The sequence below is a fragment of the Molossus molossus genome, unplaced genomic scaffold (genome assembly GCF_014108415.1).
Source record: "Molossus molossus isolate mMolMol1 unplaced genomic scaffold, mMolMol1.p scaffold_m16_p_6, whole genome shotgun sequence".
NCBI classification, from domain to species: domain Eukaryota; kingdom Metazoa; phylum Chordata; class Mammalia; order Chiroptera; family Molossidae; genus Molossus; species Molossus molossus.
The window spans coordinates 85394773-85410657 of NW_023425399.1; the positions used below are offsets into that span (position 1 = coordinate 85394773).

A 15885-nucleotide genomic window follows, 5' to 3' on the forward strand; every position below is an offset into this window, starting at 1 on the left:
CTATTAGTGTAAGCATATGCATATTTAAATGCAGTCTAGTAGACAATCCAGAAAAATACCTATATAATTATGGTCAATTGATTATCAACAAATTTACCAAGACATTCCAATGGAAGAAAGGATATTCTTTTCAACAAATGGTGCTGGAACAATTGGATATTCATATGCCAAAAGTAATAAACCAATACCTTTACCTCACACAGTATACAAAATTCACACCATAACTCAAAGTTGACCATATAAAAATATTTACAAGGTGAAGCTGAAGAGTTTCTAGGAGAAAATGTAAGAAATATGTTTTTGACATTAGGTTAGGCAAAGATTTCTTAGCTATGACACCATAAGGATACTACATAACAGAAAAATATATTATTATTTGGGTTTTATAAAAATTGAAATCTTTTGCTCTTCAAAAGATAACATTAAGTAAATAAGTGATAGACTGGGAGAAAATATCTATAACTCATATATCTGATGAAGAATATATAAATTCTAAATATGTTTTTCCTTATTTTATTTATTTTTTTCTTTTCTTTTTTTAATATGTTCTTTGCCCTGGCTGGTTTGGCTCAGTGGTTGGAGCGTAGGCCCATGGACCCAAGAGTCATGAGTCCTGATAAAGGACTTATAAGAAGATTATATGAAGAACCCTTAAAACTCGATAAGAAGATAAGTGACACAATAAAAAAATAGGTAAAATATTACAACACACATTTCACCAAAGAATATAGTGCCACTTTGGACACAAGTTTGGCAGTTTTTTAAAAATGTAAACATAGCCCTGGCCAGTGTGGCTCAGTTGGTTGTGCATCATCCCATGCACCCAAAGGTCACTGGTTTGATTTTGTTCAGGGTACATATCTGGGTTGCCGCCCAATCCCCAGTAGGGGGTGTGCAGGAGGCAGCAAACTGACGTAGCTCTCCAATCGATGTTTCTATTCCTCTCTCCCTAAAAATCAATAAAACACATATTTTATTTTTATTTATTTATTTTTAAATTCTCACCTGAGGATACTGAGGATAGATATTTCTCTATTCATTTTCAGAGAGAGAGAGAGAGAGAAAGAGAGAGAGAGAGAGACCGATGTGAGAGAGACACACCGATTGGTCACCTCTAGCCTGACCCCGACCAGGGCCAGGATGGAACTGCAACCCAGGTACATGCTCTTGATTGGAATGCACTCGTGACTCTTGGATCCATGGGCCTATGCTCCAACCACTGAGCCAAACCAGCCAGGGCAAAGAACATATGAAAAACGAAAAAAGAAAAAAGAAATAAAATAAAGAAAAACATATTTAGAATATATATATAAACATATATTTAAAATAAGATATTCAATATGAAAATGTAAACATATTCTTATAAGATACAATAATTTCACTTATAGGTATTTCTAAAAATGAAAACATATGCCCACACAAAGATTTGTGTACAAATATTCACAGCAGTATAATTTATAATAGTCAAAAACTAGAAACATTCCAGATGTCCTGTAACTGGTGAATGGATAAACAAATTGTATATCCATACCATGGAATTAAATACAGAAATAAAAAGAAACAAACTACTGATACATGCAACAAAATGGGAAACTATAAAAAAAACTGTCCTAAGCAAAAGAAGCTAGACATAAAAGACTACCTATTGTGTGTGATGCCATGACCTGGAGGCTGTAGTGGTTTTTCACTTCAAATGGGTATGAGGGCACATTTGGGGGGCTGATCAAAGATTTCTAAAATTAGAATAAGGTGATTGTTGCACAACTATATACATTTACAAAAATAAAGACATTGGGTAAATTTGTAGTATGTAAATTATACCTCAATAAAATAGATAAAACTTTAATGAAATAGAATTCAGAGAAACAGTACAGTGAATTAATAAGTAGCTTTTAATACATTACAGAAATTGGATTTGCTGTAAAAAATATTTACGAACTGCCCTGGTCAGTTTGGCTCAGTGGTGAGAGTATCAGTCCAAGGACCGGCGGGTTCGATTCTTGGTCAAGGGCATGAACCTGGAATGATCCCAGGCATTGGTCAGGGTTGTGCAGAAGGCAACCGGTCAATGTGTCTCTCTCACATTGATGTTTCTCTCTCTCTCCCTCCCTCCCACTCTATCTGAAAATCAATGGAAAAATACCATAGAGTGAGGATCAACAACAACTATACATATATGTGTGTATATATGTATATATATATAGTGTGTATGATAATCAAAAGTTGTTGAACATAACACACACATAATTATAGCTCAATTTCTAGAGGGTTTCAGCAATAAATTGCACTAAACATTTTTTTTTATCCTCACCTGAGGACATTTTTCCAATTTTTGTTCAGATAGAGTAGGAGGGAGAGAGAGAGAGAGAGAGAAACATCAACGTGAAAGGGACACATTGAGTGGTTGCCACCCGCACGACCTAACCAGAGCCAAGGACAAACTGCAACCGAGATACGCGCCCTTAGCGGGAACCAAACCGGGGTCTCTCTGGACCATAGGCCGACATTCTAACCCCTGAGCCAAACCGGCCAGGGCTGCACTAAACTTTTAATACTACTTCAGTAACAGTTCTTTCAGTATTTTGGCATAAAAAGGGGGGAGAAACGTTCCAAGTCATGTTATGAACTCATCAATACCGTGGTATTACGATATCTCAAAAATAGTAAAATAAAAATAAAATTAAAGACAATATTCCTCATGAGCATAAAGACAAAATCATAGAAAATACTAGTAAAATGAAGTCAGCAATATATCAGAGTATAATTAAAATGATCAAGTGGGATTTACTATAGAAATACAAACTTAGTTTAACATTAGAAAATCAATCAATGTAAAACACAATATTAACAAAATAATGGAAAAAACTTTATAATTATCTCAATAGATGCAGAAAAGTGTTTGATAAAATTTAAAACTCACCCATAGAGGGGGAAGGGAGAAAATGTTAGCCTTCTAGGAAAAGAAGAGAAATTCCTTCAATCAGATAAAGGCCATCTATAAAAATCATTCAGCTAACATGATACCTAAGTGAAACATGAATCTCTTTACTCTAAAGTTGAGGAACACAGTCAATGTTTTCACACTTATATTCAGAATTTTTTAGAAGTTCTAGCCAGTGCAATAAAGCAAGAAAAATCTAAAATGCATTACATCAGAAAAGAAGTAAAACTTCTATTACTTGTAAACAGCATAATTATAGACAGAAACTCTAGTTGAAACCATAATAACATCAATAAGAAAATTCAGCAAGGTCAGAATATACAGGCTCAACATTCTAAAACCAATTTTATTTGTATTTATCATCACCAAATAATCCAAAAATAAAATAAAATATTCTTTCCAAAAGCATAAAAAATATTAAAACTCGGGAATAAAAGATAGGAGACTATCTTCTTAAATTTAAAGTAGGTAATGATTTCTTGTACAATTCTCAAAAACCCTATTCATAAGAAAAAAATGTATAAATTGGACCTCATTTGATACACCAGACACCATTACAAAAATGAATAGACACTCTACAGGCAGGGAAAAATATAAACAGTCTATTAACAAGCCAAACTCATCTATCATGATTAAAGTCTGAAAACAGATATTTCTGTGAGGGGTGGGGAATGATTGGAAATAGCATAAGAAACATTCTGGGGGTGACGAAAATGTTCTGCAAATATTACTGGGGTGTGTACAATAATCAAAAGTTGTTGAACATAACATTTGAGACCTTGCATTTTATTTGTTGTTAATTATACTGCAATTAAAAAAAAGGAATGGAGCCCTGGCCGGTTTTGCTCAGTGGTTAGAGCCTTAGCCCGAGGACCAAATAGTTGAGGGTACGTACCTCGATTGTGATTTGATCCCTGGCCCTGGTTGGGGTCGTGTAGGAGGCAACCAACTGATGTGTCTCTCTCACATTGATGTTTCTCTCTCTCTCTTTTTTCTCCCTCCCTCTAGCCCACTGTATCTGAAAATCAATGGAAACAGATTAAGAAAAAAAAAATAGAAATTTAAAAAAGAACTTAAAATTTTTTTACCAAAGCAAAATATTTCTTACTTAGGTAAACAACTCAGCAATAAGCCCACAAATAGAGGGAAAGAAGGGATTCGTTTTATGAATAGAAAATTAAATAAATAATTATAGGTTAGGCAGAATTGAGATCTAGATATTTTGGATCTACTACAAAATTAATCACCTCTTGGTCTAAAAAGGGGAAAGTCTCCAGAGAAAAGAATTTTCTACTGAGAAATTCGCATTGATCAAAATTCTTACCAGTAACTCAATCCAGGTATTGTTAAAATGCACGATTCATTATTTTGACATTTAAATGTCATAACTATCTTTGATTCTTTTCCTTGGGGATACCTTGCCTAAATGTGATGATAGAGTGGCAGAAAGTAATGGGGAGTAGGTGAGCAAGGTACTCTTTTCCTGGATCTTTCTATTCTCACACAAAAAGTAAATATGCTTCGCTCCACTCCCATTCCACCCCTCACTGGGGCTATGAAAATCCTGGACAGAATTCAGACACTGCAGGAACATTGTTCTCCTCTCTGACATAAAGTGCTGCTGCCTTTCCTTTCTGTTAGGTGGGTCTCTGAGTAGAGATGGCAATTCCTGAACACACACACACACACACACACACACACACACAACCAATTCTCTTCTCACTTCACATAAACGAGCAGACAATCAAATGGCATTTCCTTGGCTACAATGGGCTCCTAAGAGATCTTCCAGTTATTCCTGCTATTTAGCTAGTCAATCATGTCGCCCCATGGTTACTGGAAGTGTGTTGGCAAAGATGATCAGCCATGTCCCCCACAATAAACTCAACAGGAAAGCAATAGGAATTCTTCAGTTACAAAAGGAGCCCTATCTCCCCATCTCTCCAATCCATCCTTGTAAAAGTTGCCGAATGGCCTTAAATCTTCCTTTGAGCTTTTGGTGCTATGCATGGAATGGAGAGGACATTCCACGGATAGATTAATACCTACAGTGTATGCTCTGTACACCTTATTGTATAACTTAAAATAGCAGGTAGGTGAAAAATAACTGGAATAAATTACTTATTAGTGATTCCTCTAAAGTTCTTTTTTTTGGAGCTCTCAGTCATAAAAATTACCCTACGGGTAAACATGGCAACTGAGGCAAGAAGAATATCAGTAACATGGCCAAGATTCCTTTGAATTACACAGCCTGAGACAGTAGTTATAATCAGAATTCTAGTCTTCTCCTTTGTGAACTAAGAACATTCTTTCCACACAAAGATGAATTTAGCAGCATGTAATTTTCCTTCTTATCCACTAAATGTGGGATTGAATTAGAGTTTACCTAGAGAAATCTAATTTGTAGTTTTGAAAATAAGCAAAAAGCTGTTAGACTGCTATGTTGATATTCTGATCACATTACATATGCATAAGAAGATAGTATCAAGCAAAGCTTTATTTACATTTCCTAAGTGTTTTTTTTTTTTTTTTTCATTTTGTATAAACTTAATGAGTGGTGCTGTTAGGGAATATGTGTATCCCTCTTTGTGTAATGGATTAAGTGTGAGTCCTGTTAAACACAAGGCCATAAATCAGACTGTGTTCTCTATGCCTAATTAAGGGTTTAAAGGGGGGAAAGGTAAATTCTTGCATGAAGGGCTCTACTCAGAAGCAGTGTTTGTTATTTCGCAAAGGAAGTACATAGATAAAGGGGGGGGGGGCAGTTTAAGAAAATGAGAAAGAGGAAAATATTTTTGCCACTTGATTCTATTTCTCCCCAGATTTAAGAATGCTTTAGATGCTGAAGTGTCTGGCTATTACATGAGAAAAACTTATCTTTTAATTAGTGCCCTGAAATGTAATAGTAATACAAGTTGACCAGAGTATTGAAACATGAATAGTCTTAAAAGTTGATTTAGCTTTAATCAACTAAAACAAGAAAGCTGTATGCTTTGACAATGCAAATAAAATCAGCTACAGAAAAAATTTTGAAAAAATGAACAAGTCTTTTTCTTTCTACCTATACATCTCTATAATCATAGTACATTGACATCTTAAAATATTAAACTATTATAGAATTCAAGGGAAAAACAAAGTAATCACAGTTAATCCACTCATTTCCTAGTGGAAGAATTGCCACGAGTTTAGATACAATTAGTCTCAGATAATAGTATTAAAGCACTTCTGTATGTTCCTGAAGTGCAGCTAATGTTTATATTCATAGTGTAAACTGACTTTAAGTGAACATGTTAAGAGATTTGAAAGGTGAGTTGCATAGGATATATAGGGATAGAATAAGAGAGACAAGGTCAAGATTTATCAGCAATTAGGAGCTTCATTCAGTAATATCTGACTATACGTAGTTAATGCTGATCTTTGGCTTTATTTCACTCCACTAGGTGTTATTCCTGAACTGCTCAATGAAATATAGGAGATGGGGGGGAGGGGTAACAACCAAAACATTTGCTATTGGGGGGGGGGAGGGAAGAAATATATCTTGATTGGATTTTTATTGTATTTACAATAAGAGGATCATATTACTAAATTTCCAGTTATTTATTTTTTATTCAGTAAATATTTATTGTGGCCTAGATAATGAAAAGTAATTTGCTAAGTGCTGGAAATTTAGTTAATTGGGTACTGGACAAAGGAGACAAGATGACCATCTTCATGGAATTTCTTAATTGATCAGGAAAAATAAGATTATTACCTGTTCTTATTTGTAGAATTCAGAGATCCTCGGTTTATGCATTATAAATCCATTTCAGAGTTAAACTCATGTTGCATGATCATGAAGACCACCTAAGACCTCTTCCATCTCCTCTGCAACCTTTGCCTTCATTCTCTCCCCTCAACTTTTATTACTCCCTACTCACCCCACCTTCTGCTCTGTGTTGTGCCTGCTGGTAGGCATGTATGGGGGAGGGGTGAAAGAGATTTCCATTCATTCCAGACTTCCACATGCAATGGGTGTGTGGGGTAGCAATAAAAGCAATCCCAGGCCCTTATTCCTGCTTAAACTTTCCCATATTTGGTCAACACTTCGATTACATTTTCTGACAGACCAGCCATGACACAACTTCTGCCCCCAAATTCTTAAGTCTCTCTTTTCTTAGTATTGGAGTCTCCTCTGAATATTAACCCTTTTCCAGTACACCATCACCTCTATTTTGTCTTATATAAATTGACATTTATTACTGTTTGGGTTTGTTCTGTATCGAGTGTTTATCAATTGTTAAACATCTTGTAATCTACAACAAAACAACATTCCAGGAAATGAAAAGATCTGCTGGAATTGATGAAAGGAGACATGCACAAAAGGAGCTGGGAATTGTTGAATCCCAAACCTAAAAGCAGGAATGGAAGAAAGAAAGCAGGGCAATTCAGAGAAGGTGCTCTTTGTTACATGTCAACTGAGTTCTGAAGCTACCCCCACTGCTGTGTAGTTGGAATGGGGATCTCAAAGAAAGGAAGTGTAGGGCAGTTTGAACGGAAACATGTGCTCCTTGACTTATTTCTCTCTCCTCATTTAAAGGAAGATTCTTGAAATACATGTGATCTTATATGAAATTTAAACGAATGCCAGCAGCATTGGGTAGGTTTCACCTATCCATTTGAATATTTTCCTATTCCTAAATTGTCCTTTCGCTGGACTTATATTGGAAAAACTTCTTTCCATCCCTACAAATTCAAATGTTCAAATCCTACCATCTTTCAAATTCTACTTCAAAGGACATCTCTTTCTTAAAGCCTTCTTTTTAATATACCCAGCAGAGAGTTACTTCTCTTATTAATTTTCACATAATTTGACTTGTATATTTCTTGTGACATTCTTCACTTTCTACCTCCTTTTAGAAGAGATATTCATGAAAAAAGATATTCATGTAATTTACTAAATTATAAAAGATCCGTAATTGAGTCACATATTCCCTCCTCCTGCCACACACATTTATTGAGATCGAGTGTGTCATAATGGAAAGCATGGCTGAATGTAGATAAATGCACATAGAAGAAAAAGATCCAACAGCAGCAGCTTCTCTGGAATGGTGGCCCATTTCTGTTCTGGCGCTCTGTGAAATATGTTATGTTGGCACAGAATATTCACCAAGTCTTTAACCAAACTTACCTGCTAGGGACTATACTCAAATAGCCCAAAATAGAGTAGATTCTACCAGTCAGTTCATAATATTGACTATTATACTTGGCTCACTGTCTCAAAGAATGAGTGTATAACAATTTCTTTTTGTTTCAATAAAAAAATCCACAATGTATTTACATTTGCGTAAGTGGGATGATACATTTTCTCTTCTTTAATAACCCGACTGGTTATTAAAGAATAAGAAATTACGGCAAAGCAACTAAATATGTATGTTTTCCTTTAGCTGGCTTCAAAACTTCTTATTAAGCACTATTTCACAAAAAATAAAAAATTATATGTTATGGTCTGATTGCTTAAAAAAGCTATTTCTGAATAGAGGAGAAAACATCAGAATGAGAATACCTTGAACATATTTCCATTACTTTAGCCATAAAGAGGATTCTTGAAAATAAAAGCAGATGTGAACGTGATTCAAGTTTAATATATTTGAAATGTAAAGTAAAAATATAATACACCTGGATAGAGTTATGCAAATTGCATGGGTAAATTTTTCCCCTAGGGATAACTTCAGCATGTTCTCCAAATCCATTTAAAAAAAAAAAAAAAAGGAAAGTGGAGATAATCTTTTGATATTTTCTTAAACGGATGTATAGATTTCCCTTATTCTAGTGAATTAATAATGCAAATATTTTTAAATAATTTACAATCAACTCTTTATGATTATGAACTGCCACTGCTTAAATTTTGATAAACATTTTTATTATTTTAGTCATTTGACAGTGTTGTCAAAGGAATCACCTTACTTTTCATTAGCGGTAGATGTTCACTTCTAGTTAGGGATATTTATTTGTAGGCATTGCCTTTTAGAATAATAGAAAGAACATGGGATTAGGATCAAAAGATTGGGTTTGTTTCTTAACACTGATTTAGCAAGAGACCTTGGATACAATGTAATGTTTTAAGCTTCATTTCCTCATCTGGGCACTAGAGTGAAAAAATATATTTAATTGTGATATTTTGAGGATCAGATGAGATAATGTATATTAAAAAAAACACAAGGTACTATTTACATACCATTATTTTTATATTCAGGAAATAACCTTACATAAATAATCCAGTATGAGTGCCCTTTTGTTTTTTAGATACTCAAGATAAATACACACATAATTACTGTGTGGGTCATAGAGCCATTTCTTTCTTTGCTTAACAATAACTTTATTGACCTGCACAATTCACCAGCGATCTAAGCTGGAAAGGTTACAATAAACTTTCAAGTCTTTACAGGATTTTATTTTTTTTGTACTTCGCTAACAAGGCTAATAATCCAACTCTTCGTGCATCCCACCCTGGCAATTATAAATAATTTTAAAAATAAGAGTTAGCTGTGCAGTTGTTTACATATGCAGCATGTTTTACACTACATAATGATCACTGTACGCAATTTAAAAATAACTAGTGCTAAAGCACGGCATGGCATTGATCCACCGCCACAGCTCGTTGGTCTTGCATTGTTTAAGATGATGTAGGTGGCTCAACGTTGTGTCAAGTTGCACGTTCAATATTATTAGTTCCTTATGAGAAGAGGCTGGTTTTGTACCCTTTCAACAAGGCTCTGGGAATCCACCCAGCCAAGCAGAAAAGAGTTAAAGGAGTCCAGCAGAGGGGAGTAGTACGGAATGTGTGTGCGAGACAGAGCGTGAGTGTGTGAGTGTGAGCGCACAGGACAGAGGCATCGAGTTGCGGAGCGGACTCGTTCGCAAGTTCCAAAGGCCACCGCGCCCGCGGTTTTCGGCCCTAGCGGGGCTGGGGCACCCGGCCTGCGTCCAGCGGGCAGCGCCCCGAAGATTTGGGGGGCTGGGTTGGAGGGAGTGGGGTCTCGCGAGGGTTTCAGGGCGTGGCTGGAGTGGGGGGCGCGCGGCGAGTGTGCGCGGGTGTGTGCGCGCACGAGAGGGCGAGTGTGAGCGCGGCGAGTGTGAGCGCGGCGAGTGTGCGGCCGCGTCGCCATTCCCCGTGACGTCAGAGTGTATTGTTGTGAGCCGAGCCGTGCGGAGCATCCCCGGAGCTGTCACCGCGGCGGCCGCGGCGGCGGCGCAGCGCGAGCCCCGCACGAGCGAGCCCGGCCGGCGTCGCCCCCGCCCCTGTCCACGGCCCCGCCGCCGCCGCTCCCGCCCCCGGCCCGCCCGCCGCGCGCCGCCGCCGCCGCCCGCGCGCCCCCACCCACCCCACCCCACCCCCTCACTCCATCCCTCCCACCCGCCGCCGCCGCCGCCGCCGCCCGCGCGCCTCCCCCCGCGGAGCGAGTGCGGGTCACCGGGTCACTGGGTCATTGTCTCCGCGCCCGAACCCTGAGCACCCCGTGGAATCCCCCACGTCATCATCAGAACCATCAATGAGATGCAAACATGAAAGACAAGAGGAAGAAGAAGGACCGCACCTGGGCCGAGGCTGCCCGCCTGGTACGTACCGCCCCCCGCCCGCCGCCCGCGCGTCCCGCCGGCCCCGCCGCTCGCCCCGCGCCGGCCCGCGGCAGCAGAGACGGCCACTTCCAGCCCGAGCCGCCGCCCGCTCGCCCGGCTCCTGCTCTTTGTTATTCTGCGGGAGTGGGCTCGCCCAGGGGCCCCCGTGTGTATGCGTGCGCGCGCGGACGGGCGCTGCGATTATCTCGGGGAGCCCCGCGCCCGCTGCGCCCGGGACTGCCCGGGACACTTCTCCCGGTACTTCGCCGTCGGGGCTCGGCTGTGCCTTCTCCACGGGTGAATTTCCGAGCGCTCGGCCCCGCTCGACTTCCCTCTCTGCCGTTCCGGAGACCTTTGTGTGGCAATTACCACTCCCTCCCAGCCCCTCCACCCCCCGGAATTTCATCAATAACTCTGTGCACGGTCTGTGTGTATGTTCGGCGTTTGTGAGTTCATACATTTTACACGTGCATGCACGGTGTGTGTCCGACACGGACTTGTGGGGCGTGTGCATGTGGGCTAGGTCGTTGCGTGTCTGTGTGCCGTGTCGTGTGTATTATGTATGCACACTGATACGTGCATGTTTTGTGTTGATCAAGTTCGTTTGTGTTGTAGGTATTGTGCTGTGCTCGATGTTTGTGTGTACATTCTGTGCACGTGTGTGCAATTTGTGAGTGTGTGTCGGTGTGTGTGTGTGTGTGTGTGTTTGGTTAAGTTGGGTCGGTGTCATTTGTAGTGGGAGGTTATTAAGAGTGTACAGCTAGGTGTGTTTTACTGCTGGCTTCCTGGGCGGTGTTACTTGGCTGCTTTTCCTTTTCTTTAACCTTTCGGAGCTTACGTTTTAATCATCGAAAGAATGTCTCTATAGAAATGCTGGTTGGCAGAGGGGCGTCGGCGTCTTTGGTTTGATGCATGTGTATATGTGGGTTTTTCTTTTTTCTTCTTCTTTTAAAGGACAGCTGTAAATGGATTTTTTGAAAAGGATATTTCTGTACAGTGTGTCTCATGGGAATGCAAGACATTACATTTGAAGCTCAGCCTTTCAGGGTTTCGGCTGCATAAATTAAATATTTATTCACCAACTTACTATCTGTTATAAATTGGCCAAAAGAAAACAGACTGCATGCAGCAGGGTGTGGAGGGGAAATACCCCAGGACATGTTATGGGTTGGCTTTGTAAAGGTTGTTTCACTATAACTGTGGTCTTTTTTAAAATTTTTTTTATGGTTTTGAATAACGACATCATGCTCAAGGAGAACATTTGTCAAAAGTAATTATCTGAGTTTGGTTGAAGGGCTTTACTGGTACGTCTCTGGTTTTAGATAATTGGTCCTATTGCCCTGAGAAGAAGTGACAAAAGTCCTTTTTAATTGCAGTCTAGTTATTGGTAGTGGAAGTGTCCAGGCCCCTTTACTTCATCTCTTAATTTGTAGTAGTGTATGTTATGATTTCTCTCCTTATCTGTGATCCTATTAATCGCTAAATCAATCACTCTCTGTGGATGAATGGGCAGGTGATAGTTATTCTCTAATGAACTGCGTCTGGAAGAAGAAACTTATTTGTGAGGAATATGTGAAAAGTAAGCAGTAAGTGTTAAGTAGATGCCGATTGATGTTATCACTGAATTTTTGCTAGAGCATAGTATGTACATTACTAATTGTTTGCCCAGCCATTAATTCAGAATTGTGTGGGGGTGTGCAAGGCTTCTGAAAATGTATTATTTAGGTTCCTCGGAGTGGCAATCAAGTATTATTATAGAGCTTCAGTGTATGTATTTTAAACAAGTGAACAATGTGTTGATTTATAAATATTTTCAAATAGTGGTTCATGAATTAGCCATATCTGCCTGCAGAGAATTATTTAATAATATTATTCTGATGGAATTTAAAGCTAACCATTTGTATTCAGTCAGTATATGTTACTATTCTTGAAAGTACTGTGCTTTATTTGACCTAATCATAACATATCCGTATTGACAAATCTTGAAATAGATTTCTGAGTCACTTTTTTGTTTTGTTAAAAGTTGTATTTTTCTCTTGCAAAGTTCGTTGATGGGAAGAGACACACTAGGAGTCATCAACACAAAAGAATTAATCATAGACCAGATGTCTCTATTTTAACCAGACATATTGAACTAGTAGTTATGGTAATTTTTCAATTTGGTTCAAGTTATTTTTCCCCTGGTAGTTGTACAAATGTGTATGTATTCAAAACGTTAAAGTTGAAATAAAATACTGAATAAAATAGCAAGTAATTGTACTAGAAATATCTTTTTCAGAAATTTGTGATTTGTAAAAGTGACTTTCAGTTATTCTTAACTTTGTGAATAAAGGAGAAACGGATCTATTTGGGTAATAGTGACATTTTCATGCTTTCTTTGTGATTACATGAATGCATATAGACTTAAAATCTCTTCTAAACTTGCATGAAAAACATTTTTATGCTTTAAATTGATAGTATTAATTTACACTCAATGAAAGAGGAGTGCTTTTTTTTAGCATTTCTGTGATACAAATACTGTCATTACATATTTTACACTGCCCCTTGCTGTGCTTGTTGTTGTTAAGGACTTTTAGCCTTTCTTCATCAAGTGTTAAACCAAGTGTCTGATTTTAAAAGCAAATACTAAAGATGGACTGAAAATATACAACTCAGTATGTGGTTCATGCAAAAATATGAACTAAAGAGAGACTATCCAGATTAACATTAAGAATAACCTTCCAATTCATACAGTGTATATTACATACACTGGAGTGTATGTGTGTGTGTGTGTGTGTGTGTGTGTGTGTAATTTTCTTGAAGGAGAGAATATCAAGGGAGAGGAAATGTAAAATAGATTTTTTGAACTGTGAATCAAAAGCTATGTTTAACTGTAGCTTTGCATTCAATTATAAGAAAAAATATATGGAAGAACAATTCTTTCCAGAGTAAGAACTTCCAGTCGACAACAGAATTTTTGTTGTTGTTGTTTTATTTTTTTCTCTTTGTCAGAAAAGTATAAGGTCTCCAAATCTATAAACTCTGAGTGGGAACTCCAGGGATTTTGTTTTAGATAGAGATGCAGCTATCAAGCTCGACCAGTTCTCTCGAAGTAAAGTGATGTTTGTATGTGGTGGGCTTGCTTAGTTTAGGGAAGAAGGAATGGTGGTATAATTTCCCTGCATTTTCAGGAATGCAGTGATTATTAACAGGCTGCCATTTTAAAACAGTAATACCACATCTTTTTTTTTTTTTTTCTTTCTGCCCTGCATCAGTTGCAGAAATTTCAGCCTTCAGCCTCCTCCCCTCCCCCTCGGCTTTCTGCAGTTGTGGTTGTTACTTTGCGCATTGCCATTTAATATGGAGTCTGCTCCCAAACCAGATGCATTTTCATCTGTTTTATCTGCTCTTCTAAGGTTGTAGAGTCTCAGAGGATCCCGTAATCACATGGAAGTATCTTCTGTCTTAATATTTGTAGACCAAAATGAGAATAAAAATCAAAACCATAACTCATGTCGAGCTGGGGTTTTGACTTTAATCTTTTTGACTTTTATCTCAAGTCTTCACTCTGTTACTATAAATACAGTTTAAACCATTGTGAAAGGATCTTCATGCTTCTTTGTAAAAAATGGGGATTTGACAGGACTTTGTTTTACTGCACTAAGGGGTTTCTTTGTGACTGGCTTAACACAGAACATACTGTTATTTATATATTTATTCTAGGTTAATTCCTTCTTTCTTTCTTTCTTTTTTTTTTTTGACGTGCAAAAATGTTGTTGCTTTGAAAAGTGCTTTTTGATAGTTTCATCACTTTGTTCTATAGGGAATGCTGCTGTTAAGATAACGGTTCAACGTATTAATTTGTTCCCTGAGTTTCCTTCCATTTGTTTCATTCCTTACAATCTTTGTTTAGTCTCACTGGCACCTGAAAATAAATCTTCACAATCTTCAGTAGCTCTGTACTTGGTAACGTGGCTGATTTATATGGTCATAGTTTAGATACATTCACACAGATAATGAATATCAGTGGGAGTTTTTTTTTTGTTGTTTGTTTGTTTTCTTTGTTTTGTTTTTTTGGTAGTTCAAGGTGACCTTTGCAAAAAAATTTTAAATGGCAAATTTGCCTCTTTGTTGGGAGAAAACAGGCACATATCCCTTTATACCGTAGCTGGGTTACTGAAGGTTGGAAAGACATTGAAATCTTGTAAATCATATTGTATTAAAAATTAAGTAGAAGGTTTATTAATTAAAGGAAATCTGTGTGAATCTTTCGCACAGTGAAGATTCATACTGCATTAGAATATAGTTAGGGTTTCTAGAACACAGAACTGAATGGTATTGGTAGCTGTTAAAATAGAAACTAGTTTATAATTGTTAATTTACTGGTTGCCTGGCTTCTTGTTTTTGTGTTTTAGAAATAAGCACAGTTTTTCAGGATTGATGAACATGGGGGTGGAGGAGAGAGCATTGGTGCTGCTTTGGCATTTCTCACTGTGCCAGTGGTGCTTAGATTTTAGGTGATGACCCAGCTGTTAACAGTTGAGATCATTTTGACTTGTGATTTGAGGTAAGCCCCAAAGGTGCACAAAAGCGTAATTGTGATACCACTTATGGGCTTACTAGCCTGGCTAATGTATTTGGCAAATGGAGTTTTATTTTCAGTCGCTTATATTTCAGTTGTTTCAGTTGATTCAGCTGTTTTCTGTGATCTACATACACATAGCATCATCTCTTTATGTCTATATCTCATCATCTCTTCTTTCAGATAGGTAACCTAAATTTTCACTTCACAATTTAAAAGATGGAAGAGTTTAGCAATCTCCATTTTTAAAGAAATGAGTTTCACGTTGGAAAAAAAAAATGTGTTTGAAGTCATTAGAAATATGAACATAGGCCTAGTATTTAGTTTGTTATTTTTTTTTTATATTCTGACATGAAAGGGAATTTTAAGAATTCAGTCTTAAGTTTTTCTCTTCTTTGACAAATTCTTTGGTAGCAGACGATTCATTGGATGTCAGAATCGACTCTTTTCTTGGTATACTCTAGCTTTTAGACTTGTAGAGTTATACCTGTAAAGGAATTTCACTACAGAAAAGGTAACTTGTAAAGTAACTAAATCTAATATTTAATAATGCCATAGTTTTAATACTTCACTGAAATGCATTGCAAATGTGAAATATGTTCCCTAAACATTTTGAGGGCTCCTACATGTACAGCCCAAATTCTAGGGGAGAATACAAAGCTATATCCTCAAGGAGTGTGGAGTTCAGTAGAGGAGACAAGAAAAACTGGATGATGACTGAACAGACACCATCTGTAGGTGTCACATGACCGATCAAGCAGGTGCTGCTTTACAGATTTACAGGAGG

General features: G+C 37.8%; 1 protein-coding gene across 1 annotated transcript in view; it reads left to right on the forward strand.

The window, feature by feature from the left end:
• The first annotated feature begins 10099 nt into the window (after positions 1–10099).
• Positions 10100–15885, forward strand: part of ASXL3 (ASXL transcriptional regulator 3) — a 182719-nt gene continuing 176933 nt past the window's right edge. Inside the window, exon 1 of the mRNA XM_036245408.1 lies at positions 10100–10537. Within this exon, the coding sequence (XP_036101301.1) occupies positions 10484–10537 (54 nt within the window). The 5' untranslated portion in view covers positions 10100–10483. The remainder of the gene's footprint in view (positions 10538–15885) is intronic.